The sequence below is a fragment of the Scyliorhinus torazame genome, chromosome 9 (genome assembly GCF_047496885.1).
Source record: "Scyliorhinus torazame isolate Kashiwa2021f chromosome 9, sScyTor2.1, whole genome shotgun sequence".
Classification (NCBI taxonomy): domain Eukaryota; kingdom Metazoa; phylum Chordata; class Chondrichthyes; order Carcharhiniformes; family Scyliorhinidae; genus Scyliorhinus; species Scyliorhinus torazame.
In genome coordinates, this window is record NC_092715.1 from 58,976,339 (window position 1) to 58,996,437 (window position 20,099).

General features: G+C 44.8%; 1 protein-coding gene across 6 annotated transcripts in view; it reads left to right on the forward strand.

Annotated features, from left to right (window-relative positions):
- Nucleotides 1-613: 613 nt before the first annotated feature.
- cdk7 (cyclin-dependent kinase 7) overlaps nucleotides 614-20,099 on the forward strand; it is a 154,317-nt gene continuing 134,831 nt past the window's right edge. Inside the window, exons 1-3 of one of the 6 annotated variants that reach the window (XM_072515970.1) lie at nucleotides 614-882; nucleotides 1,841-1,894; nucleotides 11,587-11,650. In XM_072515970.1, coding sequence (XP_072372071.1) covers nucleotides 832-882; nucleotides 1,841-1,894; nucleotides 11,587-11,650 — 169 coding nt within the window. In that variant the 5' untranslated portion in view covers nucleotides 614-831. The remainder of the gene's footprint in view (nucleotides 883-1,840; nucleotides 1,895-11,586; nucleotides 11,651-20,099) is intronic. The other 5 variants (XM_072515973.1, XM_072515972.1, XM_072515974.1 and 2 more) reach the window with 5 other exon arrangements.

A 20,099-nucleotide genomic window follows, 5' to 3' on the forward strand; every position in this document is an offset into this window, starting at 1 on the left:
CGTTATCTCCACTCTCTGCCTTCTGCCAGTCAGCAGTGATCTCTTCACCTTGACTTAAACCGGCTAGTTTAGCTCAGGGATAAATCGCTGGCTTTTATAGCAGGCCAGCAGCACAGTTCAATTCCCGTGCCAGCCTCCCGGAACAGGCGCCGGAATGTGGCGACGAGGAGCTTTTCACTAGGATAACTTCATTTGAAGCCTACTTGTGACAATAAGCAATTTTCATTTTCATTTTTTCATAAACCCCTTATTAACCAAGTCCAATATATTTCAGTCCACTATAACTTCTTCAGGACATCCACGTAGCATTTTATTCATCTAATTTCTATTGTGTGAAAGTTCTCCCCGCCCCTGTCCGCAATTTGGATGTCCTACCTCACAAGGCTGGCTGCACTGTGAAGGTGTTTAATTAGCCGCAAAACGCTTTGGGCCGGTGGAAAAAAAACTCGCCGATATGATGATTGCAAACGCCTTTTTTTGCAGGCCAAGGAGGGGACCCCGAACCTTTATGAGGTAAAAATCCAACAGTATTTGCTGACGTCATTTGTTCAGACATCACATGGTCCGCCAGGCACAGGTGGCGAAACGCTAGTGTCGAGAGGATGTGCAGATGAAGGCACTGACTGCGCTGTGACCGTTTGAGCTCGCCACACTATGACCCCACCCCTCCTCCTGATTGGACTCTTCCCAGCCTCTTAACCGCCCCGCGCACGCGCGCGCCCCTCCCCTCCCAACCGAGAAGGAACGCACGAGCCGCCGACGATTGGGCGTGCGCTCTCTTGGTGACACGCGGAACTTTGACTCGGAAGTGCATGTCTAATTAGCGTCGCCATGGGCAACTTATGGGGAAGTAAGATGGCGGCTAGCGGTCGAGTCATGCAGGTAAGAGTTGACAGCGCGGTTTCTGCCGGGGGGGCGGTCGCGGTCGCTACTTTCCGCTTCGGTCGCGTTGTACTTGTTTTACAAGGAAAGTTGATCAGGTGCCAGCTGCCGTGAGGATCCCGTGTCCTCCCCAAGGGCAGCGTTTTTATTGAGGTCGTGTCCTTGTCAGTAAAGGGACTCGCTCGTTGCCTAAGATCGCGCAGATCTTCCTGTCCGTCAGCTGTCAGGCCGTTTCCCTTACAATTCACCTAACAAGCATGTCTTTCGGGACTTGTTGGAGGAAACTGGATCACCCGGAGGAAACCCACGCAGACAGTGACCCAAGTCCCTGGTGCTGTGTAGCAACGATGCTAACCACTGTGCTACCGACCCAGGATGGTGGGTGAGGAGGTTTTCACATCCCCGCTGAAGCTAGATCGTGCCCATCGCGCACTGCGGCCGAAACCACGTACTGGGGAACCCCCATGGGCAACATCATAAGGTTCGAAAAAAGAACAGGTCCTTTGATGTGCCAGGGAATACTGGGATGCAAAATGGGGAAGTAATTTGATCCGGCTGTCCCAAGACTTCCGTGCTGACCCAAGACTACCGTGCTGACCTGGCAAAAAAAGAGTGGTTTTCAACAGGATGAATTTGGCTCTATTTAAGAAGTGTATTTGGTTCAGTTTATTGTATCCAGCTCGCCTCCAAGTTTCTGTGAGCGGGAAGAACTACTTCTTTGACTCCAGAAGATGCAAACATGTTTGTTCGGAAGCTCTGCTTAAATCTCACTCTGTTTTATAAAAGTTGCTGTGTGTTTTAGAATAATGTAATTTTTTTCATGGTTGATATATACAAAAAAATTATTTTTTGTTCTTCAAATGCTGGACATATTTTTCTCGTTGTACCATTGTTATCACTGTGTTGTTACATCTTGAATTTTTACACATGTTAATAGTTTTTCTTGTTTTTGAAATAGGGTTGGTCAGGAAGCCTCCCAGCTATAGCTATAGATGAGATTAGCGAAGGGCAGGTACGAAAGTGGGTATATTGCAACTCCTATTCGCAAATACCACGCGAGTGGGAACTTAGATTATAATTTTAATAAGTTTAGGTTCTGTACAGTTTTAATATTCTTAGTGGTTGGAGGGATGGTGGGGGAGGGTGTTAAAGTTGGTTGTTTGATGTTGTCCACTATTATGTTTGGCTGGTCTTTAGGCCTGGCCTGGCTGGTGTCCTGGTGGGATAAGACCATAAGACATAGGACCAAAATTAGGCCACTTGGCCCATCGAGTGTGCTCTGTCAGTCAATCATGGCTGATATTTTTCTCATCCCCATTCTCCTGCCTTCTCCCCATAACCCCTGATCTCCTTATTAATCAAGAACCCATCAATCTGTCTTAAAGACACTCAGTGATTTGGCCTCTACATTCTGGCCCTCTTGACATGAATGCTAACATTGCATTTGTCTTCTTAACTGCCAACTGAACCTGCACATTAATCTTAAGTGAATCGTGAACAAGGACTCCCAAGCCCCTTTGTGCTTCTGATTTCCTAAGCATTTCCCCATTTAGAAAATAGTCTGTCTAAATTTCTCCTTCCAAAGTGCATAACCTCACACTTTTCCACATTGTATTTCATTTGCCACTTCATTGCCCACTCTCCTAGCCTGTCCAAATCCTTCTGCAGCCCCCTTGCTTCCTCAATACTACCTGTCCCTCTACAGTTCTTTGTATCATCTGTAAACTTAGCAACAGTGTCTTCAGTTCCTTCTTCCAGATCATTAATGTATATTGTGAAAAGTTGTGGTCCCAGCACACCACTAGTCTGGCTGCCATCCTGAAAAAGACCCCTTTATCTCCACTCTCTGTATTCTGCCAGTCAGCCGTGATCTCTTCACCTTGACTTAATAGGATTTCTTGCTCGTTAATTCTATGATGAAATGGCTGGCCCTGGTGTGAGAGCCGGTGGGGGATCTCCTTTCCACCTTCCAACTTGGAATATGAGGTGTTTAAATGGACCATTGTAGCGGGCAAGAGTTTTGCTCATATGAAGGGCCTAAATTAGGGTGTTGTGTTCCTACAGGAAACGCGTCTATGGGTAAAGGACCAGAGAAGGCTTCACAAACATTGGGTGGGACAAGTCTTTCACTCAGGCTTTAATGGTCAGGCACAAGGCATGCAATACTAATCCATAGAAGAATACAATTTACTCCCTCCCGGATTATGGATGACCCCAGTGATCATATTATTGTCTGTGGTTCCCCGGAAAACCCACCGATTATTTTAGTAACTATTTATGCTCCCAACTGCGATGACCCGAGTTTTATAAACCCCCTGGCGAACCTCCTCCCTGACTTAGACTCACATCGGATGATCCTACGAGGTGACCTTTCCTGCGCCTTGGACTCTAAATTGAACCGTTCCATGCCAAAATCCCTGACTCAATCTAGGATGCCTAAGGCATTGGTCTTTTCATGGAATAGTCGAGGAGGGGGCGTGGGTCGACCTGTGCCATTTTCTGCATCCAAGCAATTTTTTTTTAAATTTCACACATTCACAGTGCCCACTCCCAACTTGATTTTTTAAATAGTTGACAAATCCCCCCCCCCCCCCCCCCCCGCCCGTACTTTCCATGAGTGCAGCCGAATACTTGGCAACTGTCATCTCTGATCATGCCCCTCAAAGAACATTAAGCACATTTTGGTCCACCAAGCCGGCACTGATCAAGATTCCTTATTTAGACCTACTACCTATTGCCCAAGAGACCTGTAACCCCCATTCCCTGCCATTCGTGTGTCTTATCAAGATACATCTTGAACGTTGCTATCGTGCCTGCCTCCACCACCTCCACTGGCAATGCATTCCAGGCACCTACCACCGTCTGTGTGAATAACGGTCCCGCACATCTCCCCTAAACATTCCCCCTCTTACTTGAACCTGTGCCCCATGAAATTGAGCCTTACAGCCTGGGAAAAAGCTTCTGACTATTCACCCTGTCTATGCCTCTCGTAATTTTGTAGACCTCAATCAGGTCTCCCCTCCGCCTCCGTCTTTCCAACAAAAACAATTCGAGTTTATTCAACCTTTCCCCGTAGCTAACACCCTTCAGATCAGGCAACATCCTGATAAACCTTCTTTGCACTCTCTCCAAAGCATCCACAACCTTCCGGTAGTGTGGCAACCAGAACTGCACGCAATATTCCAAATGTGGCCTTACTAAAGACCTGCCAACTCTTGTACTCAGTGCCTTGGCCGATGAAGGCAAGCACACTAGCACAGTGGTTATCACCGTTGCTTCACAGCTCCAGGGTCCCAGGTTCGATTCCCGGCTTGGGTCTCTGTCTGTGCGGAGTCTGCACGTTCTCCCCGTGTCTGCGTGGGTTTCCTCCGGGTGCTCCGGTTTCTTCCCACAGTCCAAAGATGTCGGCAGGTTATATGGATTTTCTGTGATAAATTGCCCTTGGTGTCCAAAACAGGTTGGGTGGGATTACAGGGATAGTGTGGAGGCATGGGCTTGGGTAGGGTGCTCTTTCCAAGGGCCGATGCAGGCTCGATGTGCCGAATGGCCTCCTTCTGCACTGTAGATTCTATAATTCTATGCCGTATGACTTCTTGTTCCCCTTATCCATCTGCATATCCACTTTCATGGAACTATGGATCTGAATGCCCAGATCCCTCTGTCTGTCAATGCTCCGAAGAGTTCTGCCATTTACTGTATAATTTACACCTGAATTTGATCTTCTAAAATGCACCACCTCGTATTTGTCCAGATTGAACTTCATCTGCCATTTCTCTGCCCAACTCTCCAATCTATCCATATTTTGCTGTATTCTCTTGACAGTCCCCTTCAATGTCTGCAGCTTCACCTATCTTCGTGTCATCTGCAAAGTTGCTAATCAGCCCATCTACATTTTCCTCAAGAGTATTTCTATATAATACAAATAATAGTGGTCCCAGCTCTGATTTCTGTGGAACACCACTAGTAACAGATCTCCATTCTGAAAAACTCCCTTCCACTGTTACTGTCTCCTGTTGCCAAGATAGTTCTTTATCCATCTAGCTAGCATACCCGAATCCCATGCGACTTTACCTTTTTGTACCAGTCTGCCATGAGGGACCTTGTCAAATTACTCAAGTCCATGTAGACGACATCTAGTCTTTCCCTCATCAATCAATTTTGCCGCCACCTCAAAAAAACTCTTATCAAGTTGGTAAGACATGACCTATCCCGAACAAAACCATGTTGCCTGTCACTTGAGTTCATTTGCTTCCAAATGTGAATAAATCTTATCCCTCAGTATCTTGCCAACAGCTTCTCCACCAGTGACGTCAGGCTCACTGGCTGATAAGTACCTGGATTATTCTTGCTTCCCTTCTTAAACAAAGGGACAGCATTGGCTATCCTCCAGTTCTCTGGAACCTCGCCTGTGGTTGAAGATGATGCAAAGATATCTGTTAAGGCCCCAGCTATTTTCTCTCTTGCCACCCATAGTAACCTGGGATATATCCCATCCGACCCAGGGGACTTGTCTGCCTTAATGCGTTTAAGATATCCAAAATGTCTGCCTTAATGCATTTAAGATATCCAACACTTCCTCCTTCGTTATGCTGACATGTCCTAGCGTATTCACACATCCTTCCCTAACCTCATCATCTGTCATGTCACTCTCCTTGGTGCATACTGATGCAAAATACTCATTAAGGATCTCGCCCAGTTCCTCTGACTCCACGCATAACTTCCCTGCTTTGTCCTTTCCCAAGCTACCCTCTTGGTCCTTTATATATGTATAAAAGGCTGTGGGATTTTCCATGACCTGCTTGCAAATGACATTTCATTGCCTCTTTTGACCCTCCTAACTCCCTGTTTGTTTGTTCCTACTTGCCCTATATTCTTCAAAAGCTTTGTCTGTTTCTTGTTGCCTAGACCTTGCTTTCTTTTTCTTTTTGACTAGCTCACTTTCCCCTGTCATCCATGGTTCCCTAATCCTGCCATTTCTGTCCTTCATTTTCACAGGGGCATGCCTGCCCTGCACTCTAATCAACTGGTCTGAAAAAGACTCCCACATATTAAATGTGGATTTGCCCTCAAACAGCCGCTTCTAATCCACATTCTCCATCTCTTCCGAATTCTGTTGTAGTTAGCTTTCCCCCAATTTAGCTTCCTCACTCGAGAAACACTCTTGTCCTTCCTTATCCATGAGTATTTGAAAACGTACGGAATGATGATCACTTCGCAAAATGTTTCCCTACTGAAACATTGGTCACCTGGTCAGGCTCATTCGGCAATACTCGGTCCAGTAAGGCCTAGTCCCTGTTTGGACTATCAACATACTGTTTCAAAAAACCCTCTTGGACATACTAACAAATTGCGCTCCATTCGAACCTCTGGCACTAAAGGACTCCCAGTCAATGTGGGAGAAATTAAAACCACAACAATCCTGCTATTTTCACATATTTCCAGAATCTGACTACATATTTGTTCCTCTGTGGACAATCATAGAATCATTATAAAATCCCTACAGTGCAGAAGGAGTCCATTCAGCCCATCGAGTCTGCACTGACCCTTTGAAAGAGCACCCTAACCTAGGCCCAATCCCCCTTCCCTATCCCCGTAATCCGACCTAGGGGTGATTTAGCATATCCAATCCACTTAACCTGTACATCTTTGGACTGTGGGAGAAAACCGGAGCACCCAGAGGAAACCCATGCAGACACGGGAAAATACCGGTTGGTATTTGCTTTGATTTCGAATGCCCACCCTGAAAACTAGACACCACTTCACTGTCTGATGGCAAAGTTGGTGAGCATTTGTCTGCTGCAGACTTTATCAAGCTCAACAAAACAGAGTCACTTACCTCCTACAACACTGGGAAATTCTAAAGACCATCATAAGGGGGAAGATTATCTCACATAAAGCTCACATCATAAAAAAGGAGAGCGGGGAACCACAAAAGGCTAGTGGACTCCATCTTGGAGGTTGACCGCCAATATTCATTCGCCCTGGCGCCGGGTCTACTGATACATTTTTAAAAATTGAAACCAATTCACGTTGATTTCTACGAACAGTTACGACATTCTAGGGTCATCTTCTAAGAACATGAGAAAAAGGTAGGCCATCTTCTTGCGTATCAACCCAAGAAGCAGACTCCCGAGAAATTCCTCAGATTCAATATAAGGGAGACAACTTGGTGTCAGCCCCACTCCAGGTTAATGCACCTTTCAGTTCGTATTAGCATGTGCTATATGACTCAGAGCCTCCTCCAGACACCAAGGGCATAATGACCCTTCTACATTTCTACAGGTTTATACATCCCGACCATTGAGGAAGGCAAGAAGTGGGAACTAGAGTCCCCCTTCAGCCCAGAAAAAAGGTAGAATTGTATCGGTCAGCTGCCATCTGGCAAAGCCCCCGGTCCTGATGGCTTCCAAACCAAATTGGTTCTCTGAGCTGCTAACGCCTCTATTAGTGGACATGTTCAATAATTCACTGTCTTGGGGTCACGACCCCAGACCCAAGCCACAATCTCAGTGCTCCTCAAAGAGCGTAAGGACCCAGTAGATCATACCGATTCATTTCACTCCTTAACACAGACGTTAAACTAAAGACCAGGCATCCCGAACGAAGCCCTGTCTTCTGATTATAATATTGGAAGATAAGACCGGCTTTGTTAAAGGCAGACGACTAGCAACCAATGTCTTTTTTAAAATGAATTTAGAGTACCCAATTTGTTTTTTCCAATTAAGGTGCCGTTTAGCGTGGCCAGTCCACCTACCCTGCACATTTTTGGGTTGTGGGAGTGAGACCCACGTATATATGGGGAGAATGTGCAAGCTCCACACAGACAGTGACCTGGGGCCGGGATCAGACCCGGGTCCTCAGCGCCGTAGGCAGCAGTGCTAACCAACTGTGCTGCCCTAGCGACCAATGTCTTGCGCCTCTTGAACATTGTCCTTTCCTGCTCTGCTGCTCAGGAACCTGAAGTTATATTATCTTTGGATGCAGAAAAAGCATTTGATATTGTGGAGTGGAACTACCTTTTTGAGATCTTGGGTACATTTGGATTTGGCCCTAAATTCTCCTCCTGGGTGCGTCTGATGTACAGTGCCTGAAAGCCAACATCCATACAAATATGGCTTCCTCAGAATATTTTATCCGTTGCTCTTTGCGCTGGCCATTGAGCTTCTTTCAATAGTGCGGAGGTCATCGGATGGGAAAGAGTGGAGCACCGTGTCTTGCTTTATGCTGATGACCTACTGCTGTAAATTACAGATCAGGCCTCCTCAATGGGCAATATTGGAATTTATGTTAAATGTGGGTAAAAACGAGTGTTTTCAAGTGAACCCGCTAGCCAGAGGGACTCAGCTTGTTTCGCTGCCATTTCGTCTCTCGTCCTCTAATTTCCGACACCTGGGCATCCTGCCTTGCAAATGTAAACAGCATCGTACAATATCAACCAACGTACATTTTTAAATTAGGATTTTACAAAAACAAAACTCAATTTTCATTTTTAAATAAAAAGAAAATCATAACTGGACTTTACTCCACAAACTGAACTCCTCATGCCTCATCGGTAAGTTTTAAATGGACTTGCATACAGAGATGGAATAGTCTTCCTCTGACTCTTGCAGACAGGATCCAAACTGTCAAGATGAATGTGCTCCCAAGGTTTCTATTATTTCAACGTATTCCCACAAAACCTGCTGACGGATACAGTCTGACTCGCTCCAACCTTTGTCTTTTCTTTCAAATTCAGGTTTCTCACGTAAGTTCTTCCATCCCTGCTGGAAAAGGTCTTGACCTTGGCACAACAGAAAAGAGGGTCTATCTCAAACTTGTACAACCGTATTCTATCTTTCGATCCTACCCCTTTGGATAGAATGTTTGAGAAATAGGTGGGGGAGCTAGGCTTTGTGCTTACTGAGGAGGCTTGGAGGAAAGCCCTCTATAGGGTGAATTCCACTTCATCCTGCGCCAGACGAGTTTGATTCAATTCAGAGTTCTACACGGAACACATTGGACAAATGCAAGGATAAGTGGCTTGATGTGGAGAACACGTGTGACTGCTGTTCACTTACACCAGCTCCTGTCATCCCTGTCAGCAAGTCCCTGCTCATGATAAAGAAATCTATTCGGGAATACACCTTGTGGATGTGAGAATAGAACAAAAACTCCTTTGCTGACGGCCGACTAAATCTCACACACATGCGTTTTGGTCTGGATTTCCTTTTTAACACTTTATACAAGATTTTGCAGGTACCCTAGAGCCTTGCATACTGGTTTCAATATTCGGAGTCTCAGACTCTCCATCATTCCATTCAGGAATAGTGGCAGATGCTCTTCTCTTTAAGAGTTAGGAGGTGAATACTACTTGGCTGTAGATCTCCCTCACTACCCAAAGCATCTGCGTGGGTGGAAGATATGGAAAAGATTAAGTATGCCATTAGAGGCTAGGTGCGGAGATTCGATCTGAGATGGCAGCCACTCATTCCATTTTTTAAAGACCTGGACACATTCAAGGGTTAGGGGGGTTGAGTTAGAAGGGGTTAGATTAGACTTCAGGGTTGCTTGCTTGATACATTGTATTTGTTAATCACTTTTAAATTCTTGATTCAGGTTTTATATAATACATATTAAGATGCACACAATTTATATGTTATTGTTTATATTTGATTTTATAAAAATATTGTGGTTTTTTTTTTAAAGTTCAAGACTGAGATACAGATTTTTAATCAGTAAGGGAATCAAAGGGTTACGGGATATGGCGGCAAAATAAGTAGGAGGATTATCACGTCAATCATGATCTAATTTAATGGCGGAGCTTCTGCTCTTGTGTCTTGTGCTCTTATTGTCATCATTGCATGTTTCCAATTCCACTGCCTGAACAGTATTACATACGACATGATGGGACCAATTATTTTGATGCAGCGTAAACCAATATGCAAACATGTGTAGATTAACAAACTCAGCAATTGATTTGTCAGTGGGATTTGGTATTCTTATTAGGACGTGATGTAAAAACAGAAGGTTCTGGAAAATTCAGCAGGTCTGGCACCATCATCTTTGGAAGACGATTCATTTGAGAACTTTTACAAATGGTGCCATGTCTGAGATTTTCCAGCACTTTGTTTTTTTTATTTCATATCTCCAGCATCTGCAGTGTTTTGTTTTTATTTTAATTAGAACTTGTCTGTCTCCTCTCAGCAATAGCTCTCCAGCCTCTGAGTCAGAAAGTCGTGAATTCAAACTCCGCTCCAGAGTCTTGAGGACGTAATTCAGACTGAGACTTCAATGCAGCGTTGGAGTTGCTGTCTTTAAACTGGGCCCTGTCTGCCCCCTCACGTGGATATAATCAATCCCGTGGCGCAATTCAAAAAGGGCAGTCTCCTGGGTGATTCAGCCAATATTTAGCCCGAAACCAGTATCACTAAAACAATTTATTTGGTTACAATATCTGCTGATTGTGAGCTTGCAGTATGTAAGTTGGCTACCATATTATTAGCAACATTACAACAGTGACTGCTCTAAGTACTTAATCGTCTGTAAAATGCTGGCGGTCATGAAAGCCATTTTTAAATGCAAGTTCTTTCCCTCCATTCAGCTCCTTCTACTGAGCTTCACATAAATGTATTTCATGCTGGAAAACTGAAAGTTGTTGTGGTTTTCTGATTAGCTAAGTTGAAAACCATAGCATTAGTTTCTGTGTGTAGGGATCCCGATGTGCTGTACATAACGACCTCAAGAGAAAAGTGGGCCATGTTCCACTTTTATTATGCCACATTTATTCATGAGAATTAAACTAATAATCTTTATTATTGTCACAAATAGGCTTACATTAACACTGCAGTGAAGTTACTGTGAAAATCGGCGCCTATTTGGGTACACTGAGGGAGAATTCAGCTAACAAGTACATCTTTTGGGACTTGTGGGAGGAAACCCACACAGACATGGGGAGAAGCTGCAGACTCTGCACAGCCAGTGACCTGAGCCGGGAATCAAACCCGAGACCCTGGCGCTGTGAAGCAACAGTGCTAACCACTGTGCTACCGTGCCGCCTCAGATAGCAAATTTTATTTATCCTCCTGTCGGTTTCATTCGCTTCGTTGTTCACTCATACTTTTCATTTAGCGTAGAGCTGGTACCAGTCACAAATTTATTTCTCTAGGTCTTGGCTGCAGCTCAGTCAGAAACACACTGAACTAAGTCAAAAGACCACAAGAAATTGGAAATTTAGCCCTTCAAGCCTGCTCCACCATTTAATAATATCTTGGCTAACACTCACTAAATTCACTTCCCTGCCCTATCTCTAACTCTTAAAATGTCCGACTGATTAAAATAACTATCGATCTCAGCTTGGAAATTGTTCAAGGACTCTGCCTCCACCGCTTCCTGGGTTAAAGAATTCCAAAGATTCATCACTCTTTGAGAGAAGCAATTCTTCCTACAATCAGTCTTCAATAAGCACCTCTTTATTCCTTGACTATGTCCTCTGGTACCAACTCCACACATCCTTTTTCTTTTCCCCACCACCCTTGCTCTCTTTCTTGCCCCCCCCTCCCCTCCCCCGTTTGCCGATTTGATGATCTTTCCAAATGCAAAATATTTTAAAGGTACACCAGTGAAGAAAGATGATGCAAGTTCTTAATGTCTGTAGGGACACTAATGAAGATTGAGTTACAAGATTGATCAAGTAAGATATTTTTTTTCTCTCATAATATTTTCTAGATTGTGAAACCACATCAACAATTAATTAGGTTCCCAGATAGAAATATTTCCCCTCGCCCTAATGGTAAGTTGATTTCAACTGCATTTTCAAATCTTTGTTTATTACTAATGGTTACAAAACCGTATTGACTGGTTTTACCCCAAGGAATACTGTTTTGATCTATTGTATTTGCATAACAAAGGTGTCCCAAGGAATCTCATAGGCATGTAAGTGGATATAATGTGACACTGAGCCAAACTGATTTTAAATTAAAGAGATTTTGAGCAGGGTCATAAAGATGGAGAGGTTTAGGAAGGGGATTCCAGAGCTGAGGCACATTATGAACAAAGAAAGGAACAGCACAGGAACAGGCCCTTCGGCCCTCCAAGCCCATGCCGACCATGCTGCCCGTCTAAACTAAAATCTTCTACACTTCCGGGGTCCGTATCCCTCTATTCCCATCCTATTCATTTATTTGTCAAGATGCCCCTTAAATGTCACTATCGTCCCTGCTTCCACCACCTCCTCCGGCAGCACGTTCCAGGCACCCACTACCCTCTGTGTTTAAAAAAAAAAAAAAAAAAAAAACTTGCCTCGTACATCTCTAAACCTTGCCCCTTGCACCTTAAACCTATGCCCCCTACTAATTGACCCCTCTATCCTGGGGAAAAGCCTCTGAGTATCCACTCTGTCTATGCCCCTCATAATTGTGTAGACCTCTTATCAGGTCGCCCCTCAACCTCCGTCGTTCCAGTGAGAACAAACCGAGTTTATTCAACCGCTCCTCATAGCTAATGCCCTCCATACCAGGCAACATCCTGGTACATCTCTTCTGCACCCTCTCTAAAGCCTCCACATCCTTCTGTAGTGTGGCAACCAGAATTGAACACTATACTCCACGTGTGGCCTAACTAAGGTTCTATACAGCTGCAACATGACTTGCCAATTCTTATGCTCAGTGCCCCGGCCAATGAAAGCAAGCATGCCGTATGCCTTCTTGACTACCTTCTCCACCTGTGTTGCCCCTTTCAATGACCTGTGGACCTGTACTCCTAGATCTCTTTGACTTTCAATACTCTTGAGGGTTCTACTATTCACTGTATATTCCCTACCTGCATTAGACCTTCCAAAATGCATTACCTCACATTTGTCCGGATTAAACTCCATCTGCCATCTCTCCGCCCAAGTCTCCAAACGATCTAAATCCTGCTGTATCCTCTGACAGTCCTCATCGCTATCCGCAATTCCACCAACCCAAGGCAAAGGAAGTTGTTTTTTTATTAATTCATGGGCTGGGCCAGCATTTCTTGCCCATCTCTAATTGGCCTTGAAGTGAGTGGCTCCCTAGGCCATTTCAGAGAGCAGCTAAGAGTCAACCACATTGATGTGGCTCTGGAGTCGTATGTATGCCAGACATGGTAAGGACAACAGCTTATCTTCCCTTAAGGACATTGGTGAACAAATGGGTTTTTAAGACAATCAACAATGAGTTCATGCTCATCATTAGACCTTTAATTCTAGATTTCTTATTATTTATCCCACCTTTTGCCATGGTAGGATTTGAATACATGTCCTCGGAGCGATACCCTGGGTCTCTGGATTACTTGTCCAGGGATGATGCCACTACACCATTGCCTCCACCAAGGGAGGGATGCATGAAAGGCCAAAGATTGGAAGAAGAGAGTTTTCAGATGCTTGCTAGGTTGGAGGAGATTACAGAGATGAGAGGGGCTGGGTCATGGTCAAAATGATTTGTGCATGAGGATGAGAACTCTAACCATTGGTGAAATGAGAGGCGAGGTATGTCACTAAGCACGAGTAATGGGTGAGCGAGATTATGCGGGTTAAAATGCGAAAAGCTGAGCTTTTGATGCAATCCAGTTTATGGAGGGTGTATGATGGAATGCTGGCCAAGAGAGCATAAGAATAGTTGGGTCTGGAGCTAACAATAACATGGATGAGTATTTCAGTAGTGGATAAGCTGCACAAAAGGTGGCTGCATCAAAATGGCAGAGGTTGAAGTGCTTAATTTTTGTGTTGGAATTTTACATTAAATTGAACAGTACCATTTATTTATCATTACACTTGGTCATATTCCAAATTGTAATCGAACAACTATTGATGGGAACACACCAGTCAACAAATGTAACTTCAGCAAAGTGCACTGTAGGAAGCTTTATTTGCTGCATTTTGTCATATTACTATTAATGTTTTTTAAAAGAAAAAAAAATTGTATTCTCCTTTTCCACATTTTGATCAAATACACAACAAACAAAAGGTAACCAACAATAACAAATGCAATACCTATCCCCACAACCAGCATCCCCTTCAATATACAAACCCAAACATCACCCCTACATTCCAAATACAAAACAGAAAAGACCAGAAGAGAATCAACGGTCATCCCATACACCGTAAACCATATACAATATACCCACCCCGCCCATGTTCGATAACATCCAATTCTTGAAAGTACAAGATAAATAATGCCCATGAATTGTAGAACACTTCCATCCTCTCCCTCAGCTCAAACTTCACTTCTCAGGGACGGCATGTGGCACAGTGGTTAGCACTGGGATTGCGGTACTTGAGGACCCGGGTTCGAATCCCGCCCTGGGTCACTGTCCATGTGGAGTTTGCACATTCTCCCCATGTCTGCGTGGGTTTCACCCCCACAACCCAAAGATGTGCAGGGTAGGTGGATTGGCCACGCTAAATTGCCCCTTAATTGGAAAATAAAAATCTAAATTTAAAAAAAACTTCACCTTCTCGAGCGTCAAAAATTCCGGCAGGTCCCCCGTCAAGCCGAGGCACAAGGTGGAGAAGCTGACTTCCACCCCGCAGGAACCGCCTCCGGGCAATCAGTGTGGCGAAGGCTAAACCATCTGCCCCCGCACCCGCCTGCATCCTGAGTTGGTCCAACACCCGGAAAATGGCTTCTAGGGGCCCTGGTTCGAAACTTGCATATACCACCCCCATGATAACCATACAAATCGCCCTCCAATACCCCTCCAACTTCAGGCAGAACCAAAACATGTGAACATGATTTGCGAGCTCCTCCCTTAGCGCTCCCATACATCCTCCACCCCCTCAAAGAGTTGGCTCATCCTCGGCCTCGTGAGGTGTGCCCTATCCAGAACCTTCAACTGTATCAGCCCCAACCTCGCGCACAAGACTGAGGCGTTTATCCTCTGGAGCACCTCACAGCACAGCCCGCTACCCAACTCTTTCTCCCACTTGGCTTTAATCCCCTCCAAGGATACCTTGACCTCCCCCAGAATCTTCTCAGAAATCGCCGAAACCACCCCCTTCTCCATTCCTCCTGTTGTCCATACCTCTTCCAATGATGTGGAGGCCGCCGCTATCGGGAAGCTCTGAACCTCCTTCTTGGCAAAATCCCGGAGCTGCAGATATCTAAATACTTCCCCCTTCCCCAGCCCATATTCTGCCCACCACCACTGGACTCCCAGAATATTTACCCGGGGCCATCGGGTGCAGTGCTGTGACCAACGCCCTCGGCTCCAACCCCCTGCGCAGACTCTCCTCCATTCTGACCCACTTGGACTCGTCTCCTCTCTCCCCCCAGCCCCACGCACACACCTCGGACCCAACTCTTCACCTTCTCAGCATTCGCCGCCCAGTAATAATAACAACAAAATCGGGAGGCCAAACCCTCCTGTCTGCTGTCCTTTCTGCAGAAGTACCTTCCTGATCCTAGCCACCTTCCCCCAAATAAATAAGGTAATTAACTTCTCCACCTCCTTGAAAAACACCTTTGGTAAAAAGATCAGCGGGCGCTGAAATATAAATAAAAACCGCAGAAACTCATTAATTTTAATCACCTGCACCAGACCTGCCAGCGACCGAGGAAGTCCATCTCACCTTGCCAAGTCCATATTACTATTATTGGATGTTGAACAAAACTATACATAAATATATTTTGGTTTATTATCTGTATTAATATTTGAAGCTACAAACTTATGCTTGGAAAATTGTTGAGCCCTAATCATGGCTATTAGGATGTTCCGTTATTAGGTATGAACAAGCTACTCTCTCAAGCTACACTGAGGTTCTCAATTCAAAACATAAGCCAGACAGAATGCGAAGTGGTCTGATATGATTATGAAATAAGCATCACTGGCTTATGAGGTGCTGTTGAAGAGGTTTGGTGAGTTGCTGAAGATTATAGGCGGCACACGCTGACATCCTAGCCACCACCTTAAAACATAACTCCCTCTACCACTGCTGCCCTTTGGATTTAAAAAAATTATTTTATGGGATGTTAGTTCACTGACGAGGCCAGCATTTGTTATCCACCCCTGATGGCCCTGGAGAAGGTGGAGCTGAGCTGCTTTCTTGAACTGTTGCAGTCTATCTGTGGAAGTACAGTCGCTGCTATTAGGAATGAAGTCAGTCACATGTTGATCCAGGAACACTGAAGGAACAGCGATATACTTCCAAGTCAGGATGGTGTATGGCTTAGGGAGGAACTTTCCGATGATGGTGTTCCTGTATTTTTGCTGTCCTTGTCCTATATGGTAGAGGTCACAGGTTTGGAAGTTGATGCCTAAGGAGACGTGGCAAGTTGCTATAGTGCATCTTTTATATGGTACACACTACTGCTACCCTTTTTCAGTGGTGGAGGGAGTAATTGTGTAAAGTGCTGGATGGGGTATTGATCAAGTGAGCTGTTGTAAACTGGTTTATGCCAAGCTTCCTGAGTGGTGTGAAGCCATACTCATCCAGGCAAATTGAGAGTATTCCATCATACTCCTGACTTAAGCTTTGTAGGTGACAGACGAGCTTTGGGGAGCCAGGAGTTGGGTTATTTGTGCACCTTTTCCAGTCTTTAGTCTGCTTTTACAAGCACCGTATTTATATGGCTGGACTAGTTCCTATGACGGTCAGCGGTAACCCCCAGGTGTTGATAATGGGGGAATCAGTGATGGTATTGCCATCAAATGTAATGGGAAGTTGGTTAGATTCTCTAGTTGGCGATGTCTAGCTCTTTTGCGGCATGAATGCTATTTACCATCAGTCCAAGACCGGATATTGTCCTGGTCTGGTTAGGGGCTGGTTTAGCTCACTGGGCTAAATCGCTGGCTTTTAAAGCAGACCAAGGCAGGCCAGCAGCACGGTTCAATTCCTGTACCAGCCTCCCCGAACAGGTGCCGGAATGTGGCGACTAGGGGCTTTTCACAGTAACTTCATTGAAGCCTACTCGTGACAAGCGATTTTTATTTCATTTCATTTTCTTGCTGCATTTGGATATGGACTGCTTCAGAATCTGAGGAATGTGAATGGTGCTAAATGGTGTGTAATCATCAGTGAACATCCCTACTTCTGACCTTGTGATGAAAGGAAGGTTACTGATGAAGCAATCTATGAAAGGATAATTTTTAAAAAATGTGTTTGGGCCTCAGACACTACCTGGAGACTCTCCTGCAGCACTGTCCTGGACTGAGATGATTAGCTTCTAACAACCACAACCATCCTCAACCAGCGTAGACACTTCCTTCTGATTCCCTTTCACTCCAGTTTTGCTAGGGAGCCTTGAATGACGCACATTGTCAAATGCTGCCTTGATGTCAAGGGCAGTCACTCTCACCATCCTTCTTCCCTTGCAGTTAAAACGGAGCGGATGCAAAACGGAGCAGAGAGGCTGCCACATCATTCGAAAGCAGAGCGGGTACAAAACCGCACCGGGCAAGCCAGACAGTCAAGAGCAGAGAGGTTACAAATCAGCGCACAGCGAGCTAGAAAATTGAGAACGGAGGGGGTACAAAACAGCACAGAGCGAGGTAGACCACAATTGCGAGCAAAGCGGATACAAAGCAGCATACAGCGAGAGAGACTTTCAATGTCAGCAAAGCGGATACAAAGAAGCATGGTGAGAGAGAGTCTTCCAGTGAGAGCAAGGCAGATACAAAGCAGAGACAGAGAGAATCTTCCAGTGAGAGCAAAGCAGATACAAAACATCACAGAGCGAGAAAGCCATCCAGTGAGAGCAAAGCAGATACAAAGCAGCACAGAGAGAGAGAGACGTCCAGTGAGAGGAAAACAGATACAAAGCACTGAGAGAAAGATACTTCCAGTGCAAGTAAAGCAGATCCACGGCAGCACAAAGAGAGATAGTCCTCCAGTGAGAGCAAAGCGGATACAAAGCAGCACAGAGAGAGATAGACCTCCAGCGAGAGCAAAGTGGGTACCAAGTGGCAGGAAGAGAGAGCGAGTTCCAGAGGGAGCAAAGCGCAAACAAAGTTCAGGAAGAGGGAAACTTTCATTAGGATCAGTGCACATACAAGGCAGTATCGAGAGAGTGAGGCAAGTCAATCAAGAGCCAAACAGGCGAATAAGAGCAAAGAGGGCAACACGTCAACAAAGAGCAGAGAGCACTCGCAATCTACCAAGAGCAGAGGGGAGAAAAGGCAGCAAGACGAGGGCAATGGAGCGAACAGCAGACTGGATACAAAACCACTAGTAAGTCAACAGTGTGGGTTCAGGGCCCCATTCAGAAAGAAAAATCGAGATGTAATATCTCGGGGAAGTAGGTGGGTGATTGTCTGGCGCATATTTCTTTCTTTATCTTATCTCAATGACTGAATTTCAATCAGTAAATAGAAAACTAAAAATTAATTGCAATAATAAGACCATAACCACAAGCAGGACTAGAGCCATTAACTGAAATTAACTTAAAATGCAGGTACTGTATTGTAGCTGCAGTTTGAGTGGACACCAGTGTGATCCACAACAACCATGTTTGCAGTAAGTGTCTGCAACTCAAGAAACTTTGGCTTAAAGTTGATGACCTGGGATGGAGGGCTGTAAATATTCAAGATTTGTGACATTTGGGAATGACTGGATGCTCGGAAAAGATGATGAGGTAGCTCTGTTTATTAAAGATGATAGTGCAGTAGTGAAGATTGACCGTAGAAGATCAAGGTGTAGAATCCGTTTCGGTAGCGGGCAATAAATCACTTGTGGAAGTAATTTACAGGCCCCCCTAGCAGTAGCTACAGTGTGGACAGGTAGTAATGGGGGCCTGTAGTAAAGCTCCTGCAGTTATCATGCGCGATTTTAATTTTTGTATAGATTGAACAAAGAAATTGACAAAAGTAACTGGAAAATGAGTTTGGCCATACAGTCTAATGCTGACCAAGGAATAGGCCATTTTAGACCTGGCAATGTACAATGAAAACGGATTCGTTAATGCACTCTAGGTAATGATCATGACGTTGAATTTCCCTTTCATTTTGAGGATGCTGAATCTTGTACTGATGCCATAAACTTAAGGCAATATCAAGGGTTTGAAGGCAGAGCTGGCTAAGTGAATTGGGAAACTAAGTTAAAGGGTAAGTCAATAGAGATGCAGTGGCAGACATTTAAAGAGATTTCACAACGCTAGCAAAGAAATATTCTATAGAATTCCTATAGTGCAAAAGGAGGCCATTTAGCTAATTGAGTCTGCACTGACCCTTTGTATGAGAGGGATGCACCATCTGTGGCTAACTAAAGAAGTTAAGGGTAGTATTAAGTTGAAAGAAAAAGCGTACAATAATACAAAGATTAGTGGTAGGTCAGAAGATTGGTCAGATTTTAGAAACCAGGAAAGAGTCACTTTTTTTTAAAAAAAAAGGTTGAATTTAATGAGAGAGCCACTGGGATAGGATCCAATCACCATCTGTTACCAGGCAGAGTACAACCCTTTGGGCCAATTCTTTGACCACCAACCAATCAATCAAACTGAGTCTCAACCCACCCATATGCCGACAAGTCTGTGGTCCCCTGTTGAAACCAGCACAGACTAGCCGAGAGATCTCTCCTGTAACTTCTGAATCTTGCTGCTTGTCTTGAAGACACATGTCCATTAATCCTGCTTGACTTAAAGATAGATGTTCATTAAACATCCATGGATCAAAGTACGAATGGCAAAATAAAAGGGAAAATAAGGGAATAAACAGGAAGGAGCCTTGCACATCTCTCTTCCTAAAAGAATGAAACATCAGGGCACGGACATTTTGTTATGAGGTATGCAAGACTGCAATCACAAACACTAGTCTTTTCAATGCATCCCTGTCGTGTAAATGCACTTCCCAGTCTTTACATTGGCAACGAGTCAGCCTGTAATCCTGTGATAAAGCATCCACGATCACGTTATCCTTTCTGAGAATGTGTACATAGAACATAGAAAATACAGCACAGAACAGGCCCTTCGGCCCACGATATTGTGCCGAACCTTTGTCCTAGATTAATCATAGATTATCATAGAATTTACAGTGCAGAAGGAGGCCATTCGGCCCTTTGAGTCTGCACCGGCTCTTGTAAAGAGCACCCTACCCAAACTAAACACCTCCACCCAACACCAAGGGCAATTTTGGACACTAAGGGCAATTTATCATGGCCAATCCACCTAACCTGCACATCTTTGGACTGTGGGAGAAAACCGGAGCACCCGGAGGAAACCCACGCAGACACGGGGAGGATGTGCAGACTCCGCACAGACAGTGACCCAAGCCGGAATCGAACCTGGGAC